This window comes from Chlorocebus sabaeus, chromosome 2, assembly GCF_047675955.1.
Source record: "Chlorocebus sabaeus isolate Y175 chromosome 2, mChlSab1.0.hap1, whole genome shotgun sequence".
NCBI classification, from domain to species: Eukaryota; Metazoa; Chordata; class Mammalia; order Primates; family Cercopithecidae; genus Chlorocebus; species Chlorocebus sabaeus.
Window position 1 is genome coordinate 56,018,842 of NC_132905.1, and position 16,036 is coordinate 56,034,877.

A 16,036-nucleotide genomic window follows, 5' to 3' on the forward strand; every position below is an offset into this window, starting at 1 on the left:
TTGTACTCTGCACAGATGATGATGAGATGGAAGGCGATGGAGTCATAGACCCAGGGATGGAGTACGTCCCACCGCCTGCTGGGTCAGTAGCTTCTGGGCCAGTGGTTGGGGGCAGAAAGAAGGTCAGAGGCCCTGAACAGATAAAGCAGGAGGTAGAGAGTGAGGAGGAAAAACCTGACAGGATGGATATTGACAGTGAAGACACAGATTCAAACGTGTCTTTGCAAACAAGGGCTAGAGAAAAGAGGAAGCCTCAGCTGGAGAAGGACACAAAGCCGAAAGAGCCCAAGTATACTCCCGTGAGCATCTATGAGGAAAAGCTCCTGCTCAAGAGGCTGGAAGCTTGTCCCGGTGCTGTTGCCATGACTCCGGAAGCTCGGAGACTGAAGCGCAAACTGATTGTCAGACAAGCGAAAAGAGATAGGGGATTACCACTTTTTGACTTGGATCAAGTTGTTAATGCTGCTCTTCTGTTGGTTGATGGGATTTATGGAGCCAAAGAAGGAGGAGTTTCCAGACTTCCAGCTGGACAAGCCACATACAGAACTACCTGTCAAGACTTCAGAATCCTTGACCGATACCAGGTGAATGCAAGCACTTGCTGTAAAGCTGGTGGGGGCAGGAGTGGAGGTGGGGCAGGGAGCACCAGGCATTGGACACGGTTATGCTGTGACCTTTTAAATCCTGAGTAATTTGGGAAGAGAAAAGTAAAGTGTGAGGGAAAAAAATACAAAAATCGCTGGGCTTTATTTTTCGGAATTGTTCATTGTAAGTACACTTGAATACATTTGAGTTTTTCTTTTCCTTTGGGCATTCAAACATAACCTATAAGTTTGGTTCATCTGTCTGTCTCTCTCTCTGAGGATAGCTATACATGACTTGTGTCATAGCTTTGACAAATTTGTTGAGACCGTGACGGTGTCTCAGACGCTGTGCTGCACAGGATCTGAAGGTGTGTAGACATCTGCATAGGACAACATGAAGAAATAGCAGCCAAGGGATCAGTGTGGTAGCAGTGTTGCTCAAACGATGGTCAGTGGAACCCAAGTTTTGTGGATGCTTCTGGGAACAATTAATTCCACTTAGAACGACCTGCATATACTCTCGCACTGGGAGGAACAAGAGGCCTTATTTCCCTGTATCTTTGCTAGCACTCAACACCAACCAGCCTTTATGTTTTGCTAATTGGTTGGCTGTAAAGTGAAATCTTGTTTTTTATTTACATTTCTTTGGTTACAGGTGAGGCTACATTTCCTGGTTGTTTCTTTGTCTGTGAATTGCCTGTTTGGAGTTTGCACGTTTTTCTCTCCTTCTCTGGAAGCTAGTGGGATCTGCTCTTCATTGCTGGTGTTCTGCTATTATTCAGTGATGTGCCATATGTAGGGCTTATGTCTTTCCTTGTGCTGGACATGTGGTGTGTGGGCCCTTTCAATTTGAAACTTTCTTTCCTGAGTATGGAAAAGTCTTAATTTCCTATCTTCTAGTTTTTCTGTTCTCTCATTTTAGAACTCCCCATTATTTGGATATTGGACCCTGTAGATAAAAAGTTGGCAAACTTTGTCTGTAAAGAAATAAGTATTTCTGCCAGATAGTAATTAGTTTAGGCTTTGCCGGCCACAAAATCTCATTCGCAACTCCTCAACTCTGCTGTTGTGATTGGAGAGCCATAGTGAATGAGTGTGGCTGTGTTCCAGTAAAACTTACTGAAATGGGCAGTGGGCTGGATTTAGCTTGTGGGCTGTAGTCTACCAAGATTCCTACTCCAGATAGATCCTCTTTTCTTTTTTCTCCTAATTCCCATCTTTCCTGGGAAGCACAGTATTAACTGGCCAAGTCGGGAGGGCCCAGGAGCCCATCAAACTGACTCTCCCTGTATTCGGTACAGTGCTCCCACCCTTGGCTTCCTGTGTCCAGGATCTCCCTCTTGAGCCTCTCCAGTCTTCTGCCTGTGGAGGGAAAGATCATTTCCTAGATGTGGGCAGTATAATTACTATAGGGGTATAATTGCAGGCTTTAACCTCCTAAAGAACCTCTTAATCATAGTCATACCCCCAGGCTCTAAGCCTAGTGCCTTGGATGACTGCACTTCCTTGAGGCTGTGTTTTGTAAATCACCCTGCTTAGCTTCACCACTGGCTTAGGTATTGACTTTCTTTGGTTGTTAAGTCATTTGCTGCTTGTTCATATGCTTTTGTTAGTCATCTATTCACTTGTTCTTTTTTTTTTTTTTTTGAGACATGGTCTCCCTCTGTCCCCAGTTTGTAATGTAGCAGCACAACCACAGCTCATTGCAGCCCTGAACTCCAGGCTCAAGCAATTCTTCCACCTCAGCTTCCCAAGTAGCTGGTATTATAGGCACACACTACCACACTCAGCTAATTTTATTTTTATTTTTATTTTTAGTAGAGACAGGGTCTTACCATCTTGCCTAGACTGGTCTCGAACTCCTGGGCTCAGGTGATCGCCTCAGTCTCCCAAAGTGCTGGGATTACAGGCATGAGCCACTGTGCCTGGCCGATATTCACCTGTTCTTTGTTCTTATGGACCTGTTGAGTGCGTATACTTAATTTTTTAAATTGTTTAAGATGTGTCATACAGATAGAAGGTGGCATAGAAATATGGGATAGTTTAGATATTAATAAAATAAATGCCCATGTATTCATCTTCTGGATAAAAAGTGTTGTAAACACCTTAGAAGTCTCCTGTGTACTTTCTCTTCCCCTGAGAGGAAGCCACTTTGACTTACAGTGTTAATTATTCATTTGCTTTTTAAATGTGTATGTCTCTAAAAGATATACTTTTAGTTTAAAAAAATACTGAGTAGCAAGCACAAATCTAGCTGTGTAAGGAAATTGCCACTATTAGATGAAGTTTCCTGGAGAAGATAAGCTAAAGAGTCATTCTGGGTCATTGTTGTGGACTGAATTGTGTCCTCCTAAAGGATATGTTGAAGTTCCAACCCTGGGGTACCTATGAATGCAACCTTATCTGGAAATAGGCCCTTTGCAGATATAATTAGCCAAGACCACCAAGGATTGCTGGCAGCACCAGGAGCTAAGAGAAAGGCACGGAACAAATTCTCCCCTAGTGCGTACCCAGGAGAGCATAGCCCTGCCCACACTGTGACTTCTGACATTTGGCCTCTGAAACTGTGAGACAATAAATTCCTGTTGTTTTAAGCCACCCAGTTTGTGGTGCTTTGTTCCTATAGCCCCAGGAAACTAATACTTACAGAGATGTTCTGGCTTCAGCTTCCATGAACCCCTTCTGGGGAAGTCACTGGCCAAGGTCACTAGGGAGTCCTGGGAAACATGATGCATAGTGTATGCATCAGCCAGGGCTGTGATGTATACCAGAGATACGGCAGAAATCTGGGCAGAGGAAGTGGGATCCTCTGTATTTCCTGCCTGAGCTGACAGCTTTCTTCCAGCTTGCAGAAGGTCAAAGCAGTTATTTGTGGAGTGAGCGTCATCATCTGGTCCTTGGGGTGGGCATAGGTGGTGTACAGGAGGCTCACCGGTACATGGTGAAGACAAGCTGAGCATAGATAAGATTCTGGGCCACGATGCTGTAGGGTTAAAAGATGGTCAGTGGCAGCAAGGACTTAAGTATGATAGCCTCAGTATGTATTAGAAATACCAAAATTGTTAGAAATAGATAATCGGTGCTGCGAAGAAAAGTCAACACAGAGACAAAAGATCTCTCAGCAAAGCCATCTTTACTTTCTGTAGAAAGGGTGCTCAATCGCAGATAGAACAAAAGCAAGAGCACACTTGAACAAAGGAAAAGCAGACATATTTATCCCTTAACGCATTTGGGTCGTCATTACTGCTGTGTCCTGCATCCATTGGCTGGAGTGGGACCTCACAATCTTAAACATACCTGATTTGCTACTAGCCTAAAACTTTCCTAAATAGGTAAGTGCAGAGAAGAACAAAGAAGTTGCTTACAAAAGGTTTAAGGAAGCAATAACATTTCCAAATAAGGAAGGGACATGGACTGTGGAACGTGCTGGTGAGCATGTCCAGCAGTTACATAGGATAGGTCTTAACAAAGAGTTATTAACACAAGGCAAGGAGGCTTGAAGAAAGCTAGTCTTTAAAAGAAACTATTATTTCTAACACTTAGGATTTATTCTTTAACAAGAAGGAAAACTTTGAAGAGGAAACTTTCTCCATTCTACAGTATGTCTGCCCATGGGTCACACTTGTTCACCCTTTGTTGTGAAACTCAGCAGGGGTGCTGGGATTTCCCCTCACTAGAGATTCTTTTGCCATCCTCTGTATTTGATCTCCTGTTTCCTGTGGCCCATCTTTACCTTGTTATAAGTTTATTCCCTTGTTCTTAATGGCTTCCAGAGAAAAGCTGCATGGGAAGTAAAATTTGAGACCTACCTACTGAAAAGACCCTGGCTAAATGAGGTTGAACCGGGAATTCCATACACAGCCACATTGTGTAAGTGAGACCTCTGTTGAGGACCACTGCACTTCCTTTAGGTCTTTCCTTTGAATCTAGTCAGAGTCCCGGGGAAGAATCTTCTGGGCTCAGGATGCTGGTTGCCAAGTGGGGGAAGAAGGACCTTAGCATTCAGCTTGTCAGGTACTCACACCTCCGCCCTCCATCTGGAGCCCCTGTTAGGCCTTCTCTAGAGATCAGACCTCCTGGCTTCTGGGGGAGGGCGGCCACCCGGCAAGAGGGAGTAGAGGGATCTGGGGATTATACTGCTTTCCACATGGTGTTTGCCTGCTCCTTATTTATTCTGTTGTCCCATTTGGTCCCAGTTCTAGAGGAATCTGCTGCTGCCGCCTAGATTTTAGCAGGTTCTGCAGTATAGATTGGGTTAGTTCTCATTTAACTTACTCAAAGCTACTTCAGGATTTTGGTATTAAATCAGTTACTATTTGTCCATCTGCTTACCAGTTACTGTTCTAATCAAGTCAGCTTCTGTAGTTTCAGTGGGATTTTGGGAAGTAGTAAAGCTTTATATGCTTGTGTTTTAACCTGGTCTTAACTTGGAATTTTAGTATAAATTTTAATGTATTTACACAGGGGGTGGCTATAAATGCATTTATTCAATGCATACTCTTGTTTTATATTTATTCTTTGAATATATTCGTAGCTATAACTTTCTCAATAAGTGCTGCTTTAGCTGTGATTCTTGACTTTTGAAATAATGTTATTTTATTTCCAATCAGTACTTGGCATTTTGTAATTTTTCTCATTATTTCCTCTTTATCCCAAAGGTTATTTAGTTCTGTTTTTTAGTTTTCAGATACATGAGAATTTTAAGCTATGTTTTGGTAATTGATTTGATTTCTAATGTTGTATTATGATCAGAGAAAATAGTCTATGTGATATTGATTCTGTACCATAAAGAAAGTTATACATTCTATTTTTATTCTTTTTATAGGTCCTAAATTAAGATACATTTATTTTTCCTTATTCTTTTTTTTTAATATCATGTGGTTGTCCCCCCAAACAAAAAAGTACGTTTTCATGCATTCATCTCTTTTTTCTTTTGTGTTGCTTATTTAAATGACATAAATCTTTACTAAATTATTCACTCATCCCATTGTTTCTTTCTAGATTAATTTCTTGCTAGACTGCTTTCTGTAACAGTTCTTTAAAAATATGGGCTTTTTGAGCTTAATTTTGAAAACTTACACGGCTAAGAATATCTTCATTTCACTTTTTAATTTAAATGATAGCAGTCATATAAAATTGTTACTTTGTTTTTTCCATTGATATTTTGAAATTATGACTTCATTATCATCTTACATACAGTGTCACTCCTGAGAACCCTGGTATTGATAAGAAATAGACATTTTTGACTGGGCACAGTGGCTCATGCCTGTAATCCCAGCACTTTGGGAGGCCGAGGCAGGCAGATCACTTGAGGCCAGGAATTTGAAACCAGCCTGGACAACATGGTGAAACCCTGTCTCTACTAAAAATAAAAAAATTAGCCAGGCCTGGTGGTGCATGAGTATAATCCCAGCTGCTTGGGAGGCTGAGGCTTGAGAATCATTTGAACCAGGGAGGCAAAGGTTGCAGTGAGCCAAGATCATGCCACTATACTCCAGCCTGGGTGATAGGGCGAGACTCTCTCTCAAAAAACAATTTTTTTTTTGTTTCTTTTTTTTGTTTGTTTCTTTTTTTATTTATTATTATTAAACTTCAAGTTGTAGGGTACATGTGCACAACGTGCAGGTTTGCTACATGTTTCTTATCAATTAAGTGGACTCCTTGTTTTATTCTCCCATCTCCTAAAACTTTCAAATTTTTCTCTTTGTTTTTGATCTTTAATTAGTGCATGTTAAGTGTCTTTTATTTTCTCTTTATAAAGCTTTATTTTCTTTTTTCTATTTTTTTATTTTCCAGCACATCCAAAATGCAGAAATTGTGTTTGTTCTCATTTGTCTTACTTGACAACTCTGTTCTTTTGGTCAGAGGTATTTGATATGCTTCTTGGCATTTATCCTGCTTGGTGTTCGCTGAGCTTCCTGAATGTGTGGTTTGGTGTCTGACATTAAATTGGGGATATTCTCAGTCATTATTGCTTCAAATATTTCTTCTATTCCTTTCTGTCTTCTAGTATTCCCATTGTGTGTTTATTACACCTTTCGTAGTTTTCCACAGTTCTCGGATAGTCTGTTTTGTTCTTTTTTTATCTTGTTTGTCTTTGCTTTTCAGTTTTGGAAGTTTTTACTGACAAATCCTCAAGTTCAGAGATTCTGTACTCACCTGTGTCAGTCTACAAATGAGCCCATCATCAAAGGCAACCTTCATTTTGGTTACAGTGTTTTTTATCTCTAGCATTTCTTTTTGATTCATTTTCAGAGTTTTCATCTCTTTGTTTTAATTGCCCATCTGTTCTTGCATGTTGTATACTTTGTCCATTAAGCCCTTAACATATTAAATATTATAGGCATACCTTGTTTTATTCACATTGCTGTATTGTACTTCACAGATACTGCATTTTGTACAAATGGGAGGTTTGTGACAATCTTATGTTGAGCAAGTCTGTTGGCACCATTTTTCTAGTAGTGTGTGCTTACTTTGTGTCTCTGTGTCTCACGTTTTGGTAGTTTTTGCATTATTTCCAACTTTTTTCATTATTATTATATCTTTTATGGTGATCTGTGATCAGTGGTCTTTGATGTTACTTATTGTAATTGTTTTGGAGCACCATGAACCACACCCATATGAGACAATGAACTTAATTGGTAAATGTGTGTTTTCTGACTGTTCCACTAACCAGCTGTTCCCCATGTTTCCCCCTCTCCTTGGGGCTCCCTATTCCCTGAGACAAAAATATTGGAATTAGGTCAGTTAACCCTACAATGGCCTCTAAGTGTTCAAGTAAAAGGAAGAGTTATACTTCTCTCATTTTAAATAAAAAACTAGAAATGATTAAGTTTAGTGAGGAAAGCATTTCAAAAGCAGAGATAGGCCGAAAACTAGGCCTCTTGTGCCAAACAATTAGCCAAGGTGTGAATGCAAAGGAAAAGTTCTTGAAAGTTGTTAAAGGTGCTACTCCAGTGAGTGCATGACTGATAAAAAATCGAAGTAGCCTTATTGCTGATATGGAGAGAGTTTGAGTGGTCTGGATAGAAGATCAAACCAGCCACAGTATTCCCTTAAGCTAAAGCCTAATCCAGAGTAAGGTCTTAACTCTTTAATTCCGTAAAGGCTTAGAGAAGGGAGGAATCTACAGAAGAAAAGTTGGAAGCTAGCAGAGGTTGGTTCATGAGGTTTAGGAAAGAAGTCGACTCTATAACACAAAAGAGTGCAAGATAAAGCAGCAATTGCTAATGTAGAAACAGCAACACATTATCTAGAAGACCTAGCTAAGATCATTCATGGAAGTGGCTGCCCTAAGCAAGATATTCACTGTAGATGAAACAGCCTTCTATTTGAAGAAGATGCCACCTAGGACTTTCATAGTTAGAGAGAAGTCAGTGCCTAGCTTCAGAGCTTCAAAAGACAAACCAACTGTCTTGTTAGGGGCTAATGCAACTGGTGACTTTCAGTTGGAGCCAATGGTCATTTACGCTTCCAAAAATCTTAGGGCCCTTATAAATTATCCTGAATCTACCCTGGCTGTGCTCTATAAATACAGCAACAAAGCTTGGATGACAGCATATCTGTTTACAGCATGGTTTACTAAATATTCTAAGCCCACTATTGAAAGCTACTACTCAGAGAAAAAGATTATTTTCAAACAATTACTGCTCATTGTCAATGTACCTGGTCACCCAAGAGTTCTGATGGAGAGGTTTAAGATTAGTATTATTTTCATGCTTGCTAAAACAACATCCATTCTGTAACCCGTGGATCAAGGAGTAATTTTTACTTTCAAGTCTTATCATTTAAGACTTTTTGTAAGGCTATAGCTATTATAGATAGTGATTTCTCTGATGGATCTGGGCAAAGACACTGAAACCTTCTGGAAAGGATTCACCATTCTAGATGCCATTAAGAACATTTGTGATTCATGGGAGGAGTCAAAATTTCAGCATTCACAGGAGTTTGGAAGAAGTTGATTCCAAGCCTCATGGATGACTTTTGAGGGGTTCAAGACTTCAGTGGAAGAATTCACTGTGGATGTAGTGGAAAGAGCAAGAGAACTAGAATTAGAAGTAGAGCCTGAAGATGTGACCGATAAATGTCGTGATAAGACTTGAATGGATAAGGGTTGCTTCTTATGAATGAGCAAAGAAAGTGGTTTTTTGAGATGCTATCTACTCCTGGGAAAGATGCTATGAACATTGTTGAAATTTCACAACAAAAGATTTAGAATGTTGCGTAAACTTAGTTGATAAGTTAGTGGCACAGTTTGACTCAAATTTTGAAAGAAGTTATGTTGTGGGTGAAATGCTATCAAGCAGCATCACATGGCCGGATGCAGTGGCTTATGCCTGTAATCCCAGCACTTTGGGAGGCTGAGGCGGGCGGATCACCTGAGGTCAGGAGTTTGAGACCAGCCTGGCCAACATGTGAAACCTTGTCTCTACTAAAAATACAAAAATTAGCCAGGCGTGGTGGTGTACACCTGTAGTCCCAGCTACTTGGGAGGCTGAGGCAGGAGAATCGCTTGAACCTGGGAGGTGGAGATTTCAGTAAGCTGAGATCACACCCCTGCACTCCAGCCTAGGCGACAGGGTAAGACTCTGTCTCAAAAAATAATAATAATAATTATATATATATATCTTTTGTGAAAGGAAGAGCAGGTTAATGTGGTATACTTCATTGTCTTATTTTAAGAAATTACCCCAGCCATCCCAACCTTCAGCAGCCACCACCACACTGATCAGTTGGCAACCATCAATATTGAGGCAAGAGCCTCTACCAGTAAAATGATTGACTCACTGAAGGCTCAGATGATCATTGGCATTTTTTAGCAATAAAGTATTTAAAATTAAGTCATACTTTTTTTTTTAGACATAATGCTGTTGTTGCGCACAACAATATAGTGTCAACCGTTTTTTTTTTTTTTTGGAGATAGAGTCTCACGCTGTCACCCAGGCTGGAGTGTAGTGGCACAATTATGGCTCACTGTAACTGTCAGTTGACTTCCTGAACTCATGCAGTCCTCCCACTTTAGCCTCCCAATGTGCTGGGATTACAGGCATGAGCCACCATACCTGGCCTTAAACATAATTTTTATATGCACTGGTACACCAAAAATTTGTGTAGCTTGCCTTATTATGACATTCACTTTATTGCAGTGATCTGGCATGGATCCTGCAATGTCTCTGAGGTATGCCTATATTTTAAATTCCCAGTCCAGTAGTTGTAACGTCTTTGCCATATCTCAGTCTGGTTCTGATGTTTGTTCTGTTTCTTCAAGCCGTGTTTTTTTACCTTTAGTATACCTTGTAATTTTTTGTTGAAAGCGGAGGATGATCTGGGTAAGAGGAGCTTTGATAAGTAGGCTGTTGGAAATGTGGGAGGTGTGGGCAGGGAAAGCCCTCTATAGCTCTGTGAGTAGTTCTCAGTCTTTTTTGAGCCTATGCTCTGGGCTGGGAACTAAAAGTGCTTCTCAGTTTCCTCCCTAGTCAGCTGGGACAGGATGGCTAGAGGGTGTGAAGTTAGGTATTTCTCTTCCCCCGAGTGAGTTAGGCTCTGATTAAATCCCAATAGGTTAGGCTGTGATAAAAATAACTTCTCCTGAGGGCAGGTGTTTACTAAGAACACAATGCTGTGTTTTATTTTAAGATGGTTCCTTTTCCCCTCCTCCAGCTGGAATCAAGAGGGGAGTTTTCTTTGAAATTCACTGTGAGAACCTGGGCCAACTTCTGGAGGTAAACTTGTGGAGTGGAGTTTTTATCCTTAGACTTGTCCGCATTGAGCCTTCAGCAGTTCTTCAGTTCTTCAGGGCTTTTCCACCCTGATACTGGTTCCCACAGAGGCTCTGCTCCCGTGTGCTGTGATTCTCTTACTCTCCAAATTTGAAGGCAGTGGTTTGCCTTGTTATTATGTCTTTTACGGATCTACAAGAGTTCTTGATTTTTCAGTTTGTTCAATGGTTTACTTGTTAGACTGGAGGAATGACTTCTAAGCTTCTTACCTGCCAGACTGGAAACCAGAAGTCCTTGGATATGCTGCTGTGATCTAGGAAATTCACCATTATTGCTTCTTTAAATGTGTTCCTCCTTTATCTTTTCCTCTTCTGGACTCTGAATATGGATGTTAACACCATTACTTCTTCTTTTTTTTTTTTTTTGTCTTTTCTTTTGCTTCTTTAATGAAATCCTTAACCAGTCCCTGACATCATTTGTTGAGTGCTTTATTTCAGTGATCATGTGTTTAATATGTGGTAATGAATAAGAGATGCTTCATAACTACTCATTCCAGCTTCCAGGCTCCTCCATTACCTTGGAGGCTATTTCTTATGCTTTTTCTTCTGTAACAGCTTTATTAAGATACAGTTCATATACCTTACAATTCACCTATTTAAAGTGTACAATTCATGGGTTCCTAATATATTCACAGAGTTCAACCATAATCAATTTTGGAACATTTTGTTAACCAAGAAAGAAGCCCCTGAACCCTTTAGCTGTTACTACCCAAAACTCCCTATTCCTACTGCCCATGAATTGACTTCTGCCTCTGTAGATTTACGTACTCTGGACATTTCATGTAAATGAAGTCATATAATATGTGGCCTTTGGTGAACACTTTCTTTCACTTAGCATAATGTTTTCAAGATTCATCCATATTGTAACATATATTAGTATTCCTAAATATGGCTTAATATTCCATTGTATGGATAGACATTTGGTTTATCCATTCATCAGTTGATGGACTTTTGGGTTGTTTCTACCTTTTGACTATGAACATAAATACTGCTTTAAACATATGTATACAAGTTTTTGTGTGGACACACGTTTTTATTTCTCTGGGTGTATAGATCTAGGAGTGGAATTGCTGGGTCAAATGTGACTCTATGTTTAACTTTTTGAAGAATTGTTAGACTGTCTTCCAAAGTGGCTGTGCCGTTTTACATTCCCACCAAGCAGGGTATGAAGATTCTGATTTCTCCACACATCCTTGCCATATTGTTGTTGTCTGTCTTTTTTATTATAGCCATCCTAGTGAGTATGAAGCGTAGTATCTCATTGCAGTTGTGATTTGCATTTCTTTGATGACTGTTATACTTTAAAATTCTTGTCTGTTTGGTAAATTAAGTGTGCCTTTTCCTGTAATAGCTTGTTTAGTTTGTTATCCTTTTGTTTTCTTGCACCTTGTTTTTTTTTTTTGAGGTGGATTTTCACTGTTGCTGCCCAGGCTGGAGTACAGTGATGTGGTCTCGGCTTACTGCAACCTCTGCCTCCTGGGTTCAAGCAGTTCTGCCTCAGCCACCCAAGTAGCTGGGATTACAGGCGCCCGCCACCACACCCAGCTAATTTTTGTATTTTTATTAGAGATGGGGTTTCATCATGTTGGTCAGGCTGGTCTCGAACTCCTGACCTCAGGTGATCCACCCACCTCAGCCTCCCAGAGTGTTGGGATTACAGGCATGAGCCACCGCACCTGGCGATTTTCTTGCACTTTTTATTTACAGGTCTTGATTTTTTTTTTTCCTCTGTGAGCTCATACCCCCTTAGTGTTTTCAGCACCTTTGCTGGCAGTTTACACCTGGGCGAGAGAGCAAAAGCCTGGTTCCTAGCTTTTGACCCTGTCGGCAAGTTTAGTAAAATGGGAGGTTCTGGGCAAAACCACTTCTCATCCTCTCTTTCTCCCACAATCAGCCACCGTCTTCTCTCAGGGAACCTCCCAGGACCTCTCGCCCAGATGCTACTTTTGATCTCCCCTTAGTGTTGCTTCCTAGGACTGTGGGATGCCCAGGGGCTGCCCAGAGTGGTGTCCATCCTCCACCCAGGAAGGCTCTAGTGCCACTCTGGTGTTACCTTCCAGCCGATACGTGGCTGGCAAAGTTGATTGGCAGTGATCTACCTCTCCCAGAGAAGTGCTCAGGGGAGGACATGGCTTAACCAAGCAGCCCCTGACCCATCTGTGGGGCAGAGCCTTTTTCTGCCCTCTCTACTCTGCTGCCTCACTTGTACCCAGCCACCCGTCACCTCCCCGGGCTTTCTCCCAGCCTTGTGTTTTGCCTTCCCTCTCATGTCTGGAGCGTCTCTCAGATGGGCTTGGAAGGGGACCAAGCAGCCCACCTAGCTCTCCATTTTGTTGAGAACTAGAAGTTTAAAGAAACTCATTTAACATTTTTTCACACTTATTTGACATTGGGATGCTTTTTTTCTCCCCACACTTTGCCATTCAACAAATGTAAGTCAAGTACATAACATACGCCAAGAGCTGTAACATGGGTCAAACCTGTAATCCTAGCACTTTGGGAGGCCAAGGCAGGCAGATCACTTGAGCTCAGGAGTTTGAGACCAGCCTGGGCAACATGAGGAAACCTCATCTCTACCAAAAAAATACAAAAATTAGCCAAGTGTGGTGACATGTGCTACTCAGGAGGCTGAGGTGGGAGGATCACTTGAGCCTAGGAGGTCAAGGCTGTAGTGAGCCATGATCATGCCACTGCACTCCAGCCTGGGCAACTGAGTGAGACTGTCTCAAAAAAAAAAAAAAAAAGAAAAAAAGCAGGGTGTGGTGGCTCACGCCAGTAATCCCCGCGCTTTGCGAGACTGAGGTGGGCAGATCATGATGTCAGGAGTTCAAGACCAGCCTGGCCAACATAATGAAACCCTGTCTCTACTAAAAATACAAAAATTAGCCAGGCTTAGTGGTATGTGCCTGTAGTCCTAGCGGTTCAGGAGACTGAGGCAGGAGAATCGCTTGAATCCGGGAGGTGGAGGTTGCAGTGAGCTGAGATGACGCCACTGCATTCTAGCTTGGGCAACAGAGTGAGACTTCGTTTCAAAAAAAAAAAAAAACCCAAAAAGTGCCAAGTGCTATTCTAGCAGGGGATCTGCTGTGAACTAAGACAGAGTAGGTCCTTGTTCTTAGGCAGGGGACATCCTTGAGCAGGGAGTGGACATTAACTAGCTCGCCAGGCAAATAAGATTACATCATGCAGAGTGAACGCGGGGACAGTGGAGGAGTAGCGGGCAGGAGCACTGCTCTATGGGGGTTCAGGACAGCCTCGCTGAGGAGGCAGCACTTGAACTAAGTCCACAAGGAGGAGCCAGGGTGATGAAGGGTCAGGGTGGAAGGTCCAGGCGCAGGCCCTGAAGCAGGAGTTGGGTTGGTGTATGTGGCTGGAACCTAGTGATGGCAGAGGGAACAGGTTGGTGGCGAATGAGGCCACTGGGGTGACAGGGGCCAGATCCTGCAGGATCCTGCAGGTCATAAGTAAGGAGTTTGAACTGCATTCTGAACATGTGGTAGGAAGCCATGTCGGAGTTTTGCTCAAGGGAAGTGAATTTGTGTTTTTAGAAGACTCTGGCCTCTGTGTCGAGAGTGGATAGTATGGGTGTAAGAGTGGGAGCAGAGAGACCAGTGGGAGGCAGTGGATCCAGGCAGCATTGGGAGTGGTTTACACTAGAGTGGGAAGAAGTTAGGGGGCTGTATAACTTGGATGGAGCTCCCCAGAACTTACCTTGAGACATTAACCAGATAATGAGAGTATTCTGTGCAGTAAGTAGTTCAGTGGCTCGTGTTTCAGTTATCTGTTGCTGCATTATAAACCACTCCAAAATTTAGCAGCTTTTGATAGCTGTATCTTTTTTCTGGTCCTGTGGATTGACTGGGCCCTACTGGGTGGTTCTTTACTTAGTAGGCTGAAGGCTGGGGTCACTCGTGCTGCATTAACCTGGGAGCTAGTTTGGGATTGGAATGACCAGGAGAACCTCTCTTCCTCCAGAGTCCATCTCCCTGTGGCCTCTAGTCATTAACTGGTCTAGCTGACTCCAGGAGGAAGAAAGTGGAAGCCAGCCACCAGTTGTCTTAAGACCTAGACTCAAAAGTCCCAGAAAGTTATTTCTGCTACTTTCTGATTGGTCAGAGCCATTCACAAGGTCCGCCCAGCTTCAAGGGAAGGGGAAATTTATCCTGCCTTTTGGTATGAGGAGCCACTTACACCTGTAGGGATGGAGGAATTGTTAGTGGCTGTATTTAGAAATTACATGCCACACTTTTCAGTTTTACCTTGAAACTGACTTTAAGCCTTGGAAAAATTCAAAGTTGACCTTTGAAAATTTTGGTGTCCAATTTGGGAAGGTATGAAAGTAAATTATAATGGAAGGAATCTTGCTCTTTTCTTTTAACAAAGTTATTTTCTAGGTTAAGAGCAAATTGATTCTACAAAAACAACTCAGGTTTTAAAACTTCATCCAACCCTTCGCAAACAACTTTATAAATGTGCCTTTTAATCTTCCATCTGATTTCTTTGCTATAAAGCCCTAATTGCACATGTTCTGTTAGTACATGACTGAGAGCCCTGGAGCGGCAGTCACTGAAGAACAACATATTTCCAGTCCAGCTCTTGGGGTTTGAAAGGAAATACATAAAATCCACCAAGTCTGTTAGAATACCTTCCTAGGGAACAGAGACCTCTTCCTCACTAAACCCCTGATAGGACCTCTGTGCTACTAAAATTTATTTTAGGGATGATATTCTACATCACTCCCATTTTTGTTGAATATATTCACTAGAAAAGAGATTATATTAGTCTGTTTTCACACTGCTGATAAAGACATACCTGAGATTGCGAAGAAAAAGAAGTTTAATTGGACTTAGAGTCCCACCTGGCTAGGGAGGCCTCAGAATCATGGTGGGAGGCAAAAGGTACTTCTTACATAGTGTTGGCAAAAGAAAAATGAGAAAGATGTAAAAGCGGAAACCCCTGATAAAACCATCGGATCTCGTGAGACTTATTCGCTACCATGAGAACAGTATGGTGGAAACTGCCCCCATGATTCAAATTATCTCCCACTGGGTCTTTCCCACACCATGTGGGAATTATGGGAATACAATTCAAGATGAGATATGAGTGAAGACACAGAGCCAAACCATATCATTCCACCCCTGGCCTCTCCAAATCTCATGTCCTCACATTTCAAAACCCATCATGCCTTCCCAACAGTCCCCCAAAGTCTTAACTCGTTTCAGCATTAACTCAAAAGTCCACAGTCCCAAGTCTCATCTGAGACAAGGCAAGTCCCTTCCGCCTATGAGCCTGTAAAATCAAAAGCAAGCTAGTTGCTTCCTAGATACAATGGGGGTACAGGTATTGGGTAAATACAGCAGTTCTACATGGGAGAAATAGGCCAAAACAAAGGGGTTACAGGGCCCATGCAAGCTTGAATTCCAGCAGGGCAGTCGAATTCTAAATGATCTAAAATGATCTCCTTCAACTCCTTATCTTACATCCAGATCACACTGATGCAAGAGGTAGGTTCCCAAAGTCTTAGGCAGCTCCACCCCTGTGGCTCTGCAGGGTATAGCCCTCCTCCTGGCTGCTTTCATGGGCTGGCATTGAGTGTCTGCAACTTTTCCAGTTGCACAGTGCAAGCTGTCAGTGGATCTGCCATTCTTGGATCTGGAGGACAGTGGCCCTCTTC

General features: G+C 42.0%; 1 protein-coding gene across 2 annotated transcripts in view; it reads left to right on the plus strand.

Moving 5' to 3' along the window:
- The window catches only part of KAT14 (lysine acetyltransferase 14), a 44,904-nt gene that overhangs the window by 20,088 nt on the left and 8,780 nt on the right, over nucleotides 1-16,036 (plus strand). For both annotated transcript variants that reach the window (XM_007960939.3, XM_007960947.3), the window contains exon 6: nucleotides 16-584. In XM_007960939.3, coding sequence (XP_007959130.3) covers nucleotides 16-584 — 569 coding nt within the window. The remainder of the gene's footprint in view (nucleotides 1-15; nucleotides 585-16,036) is intronic.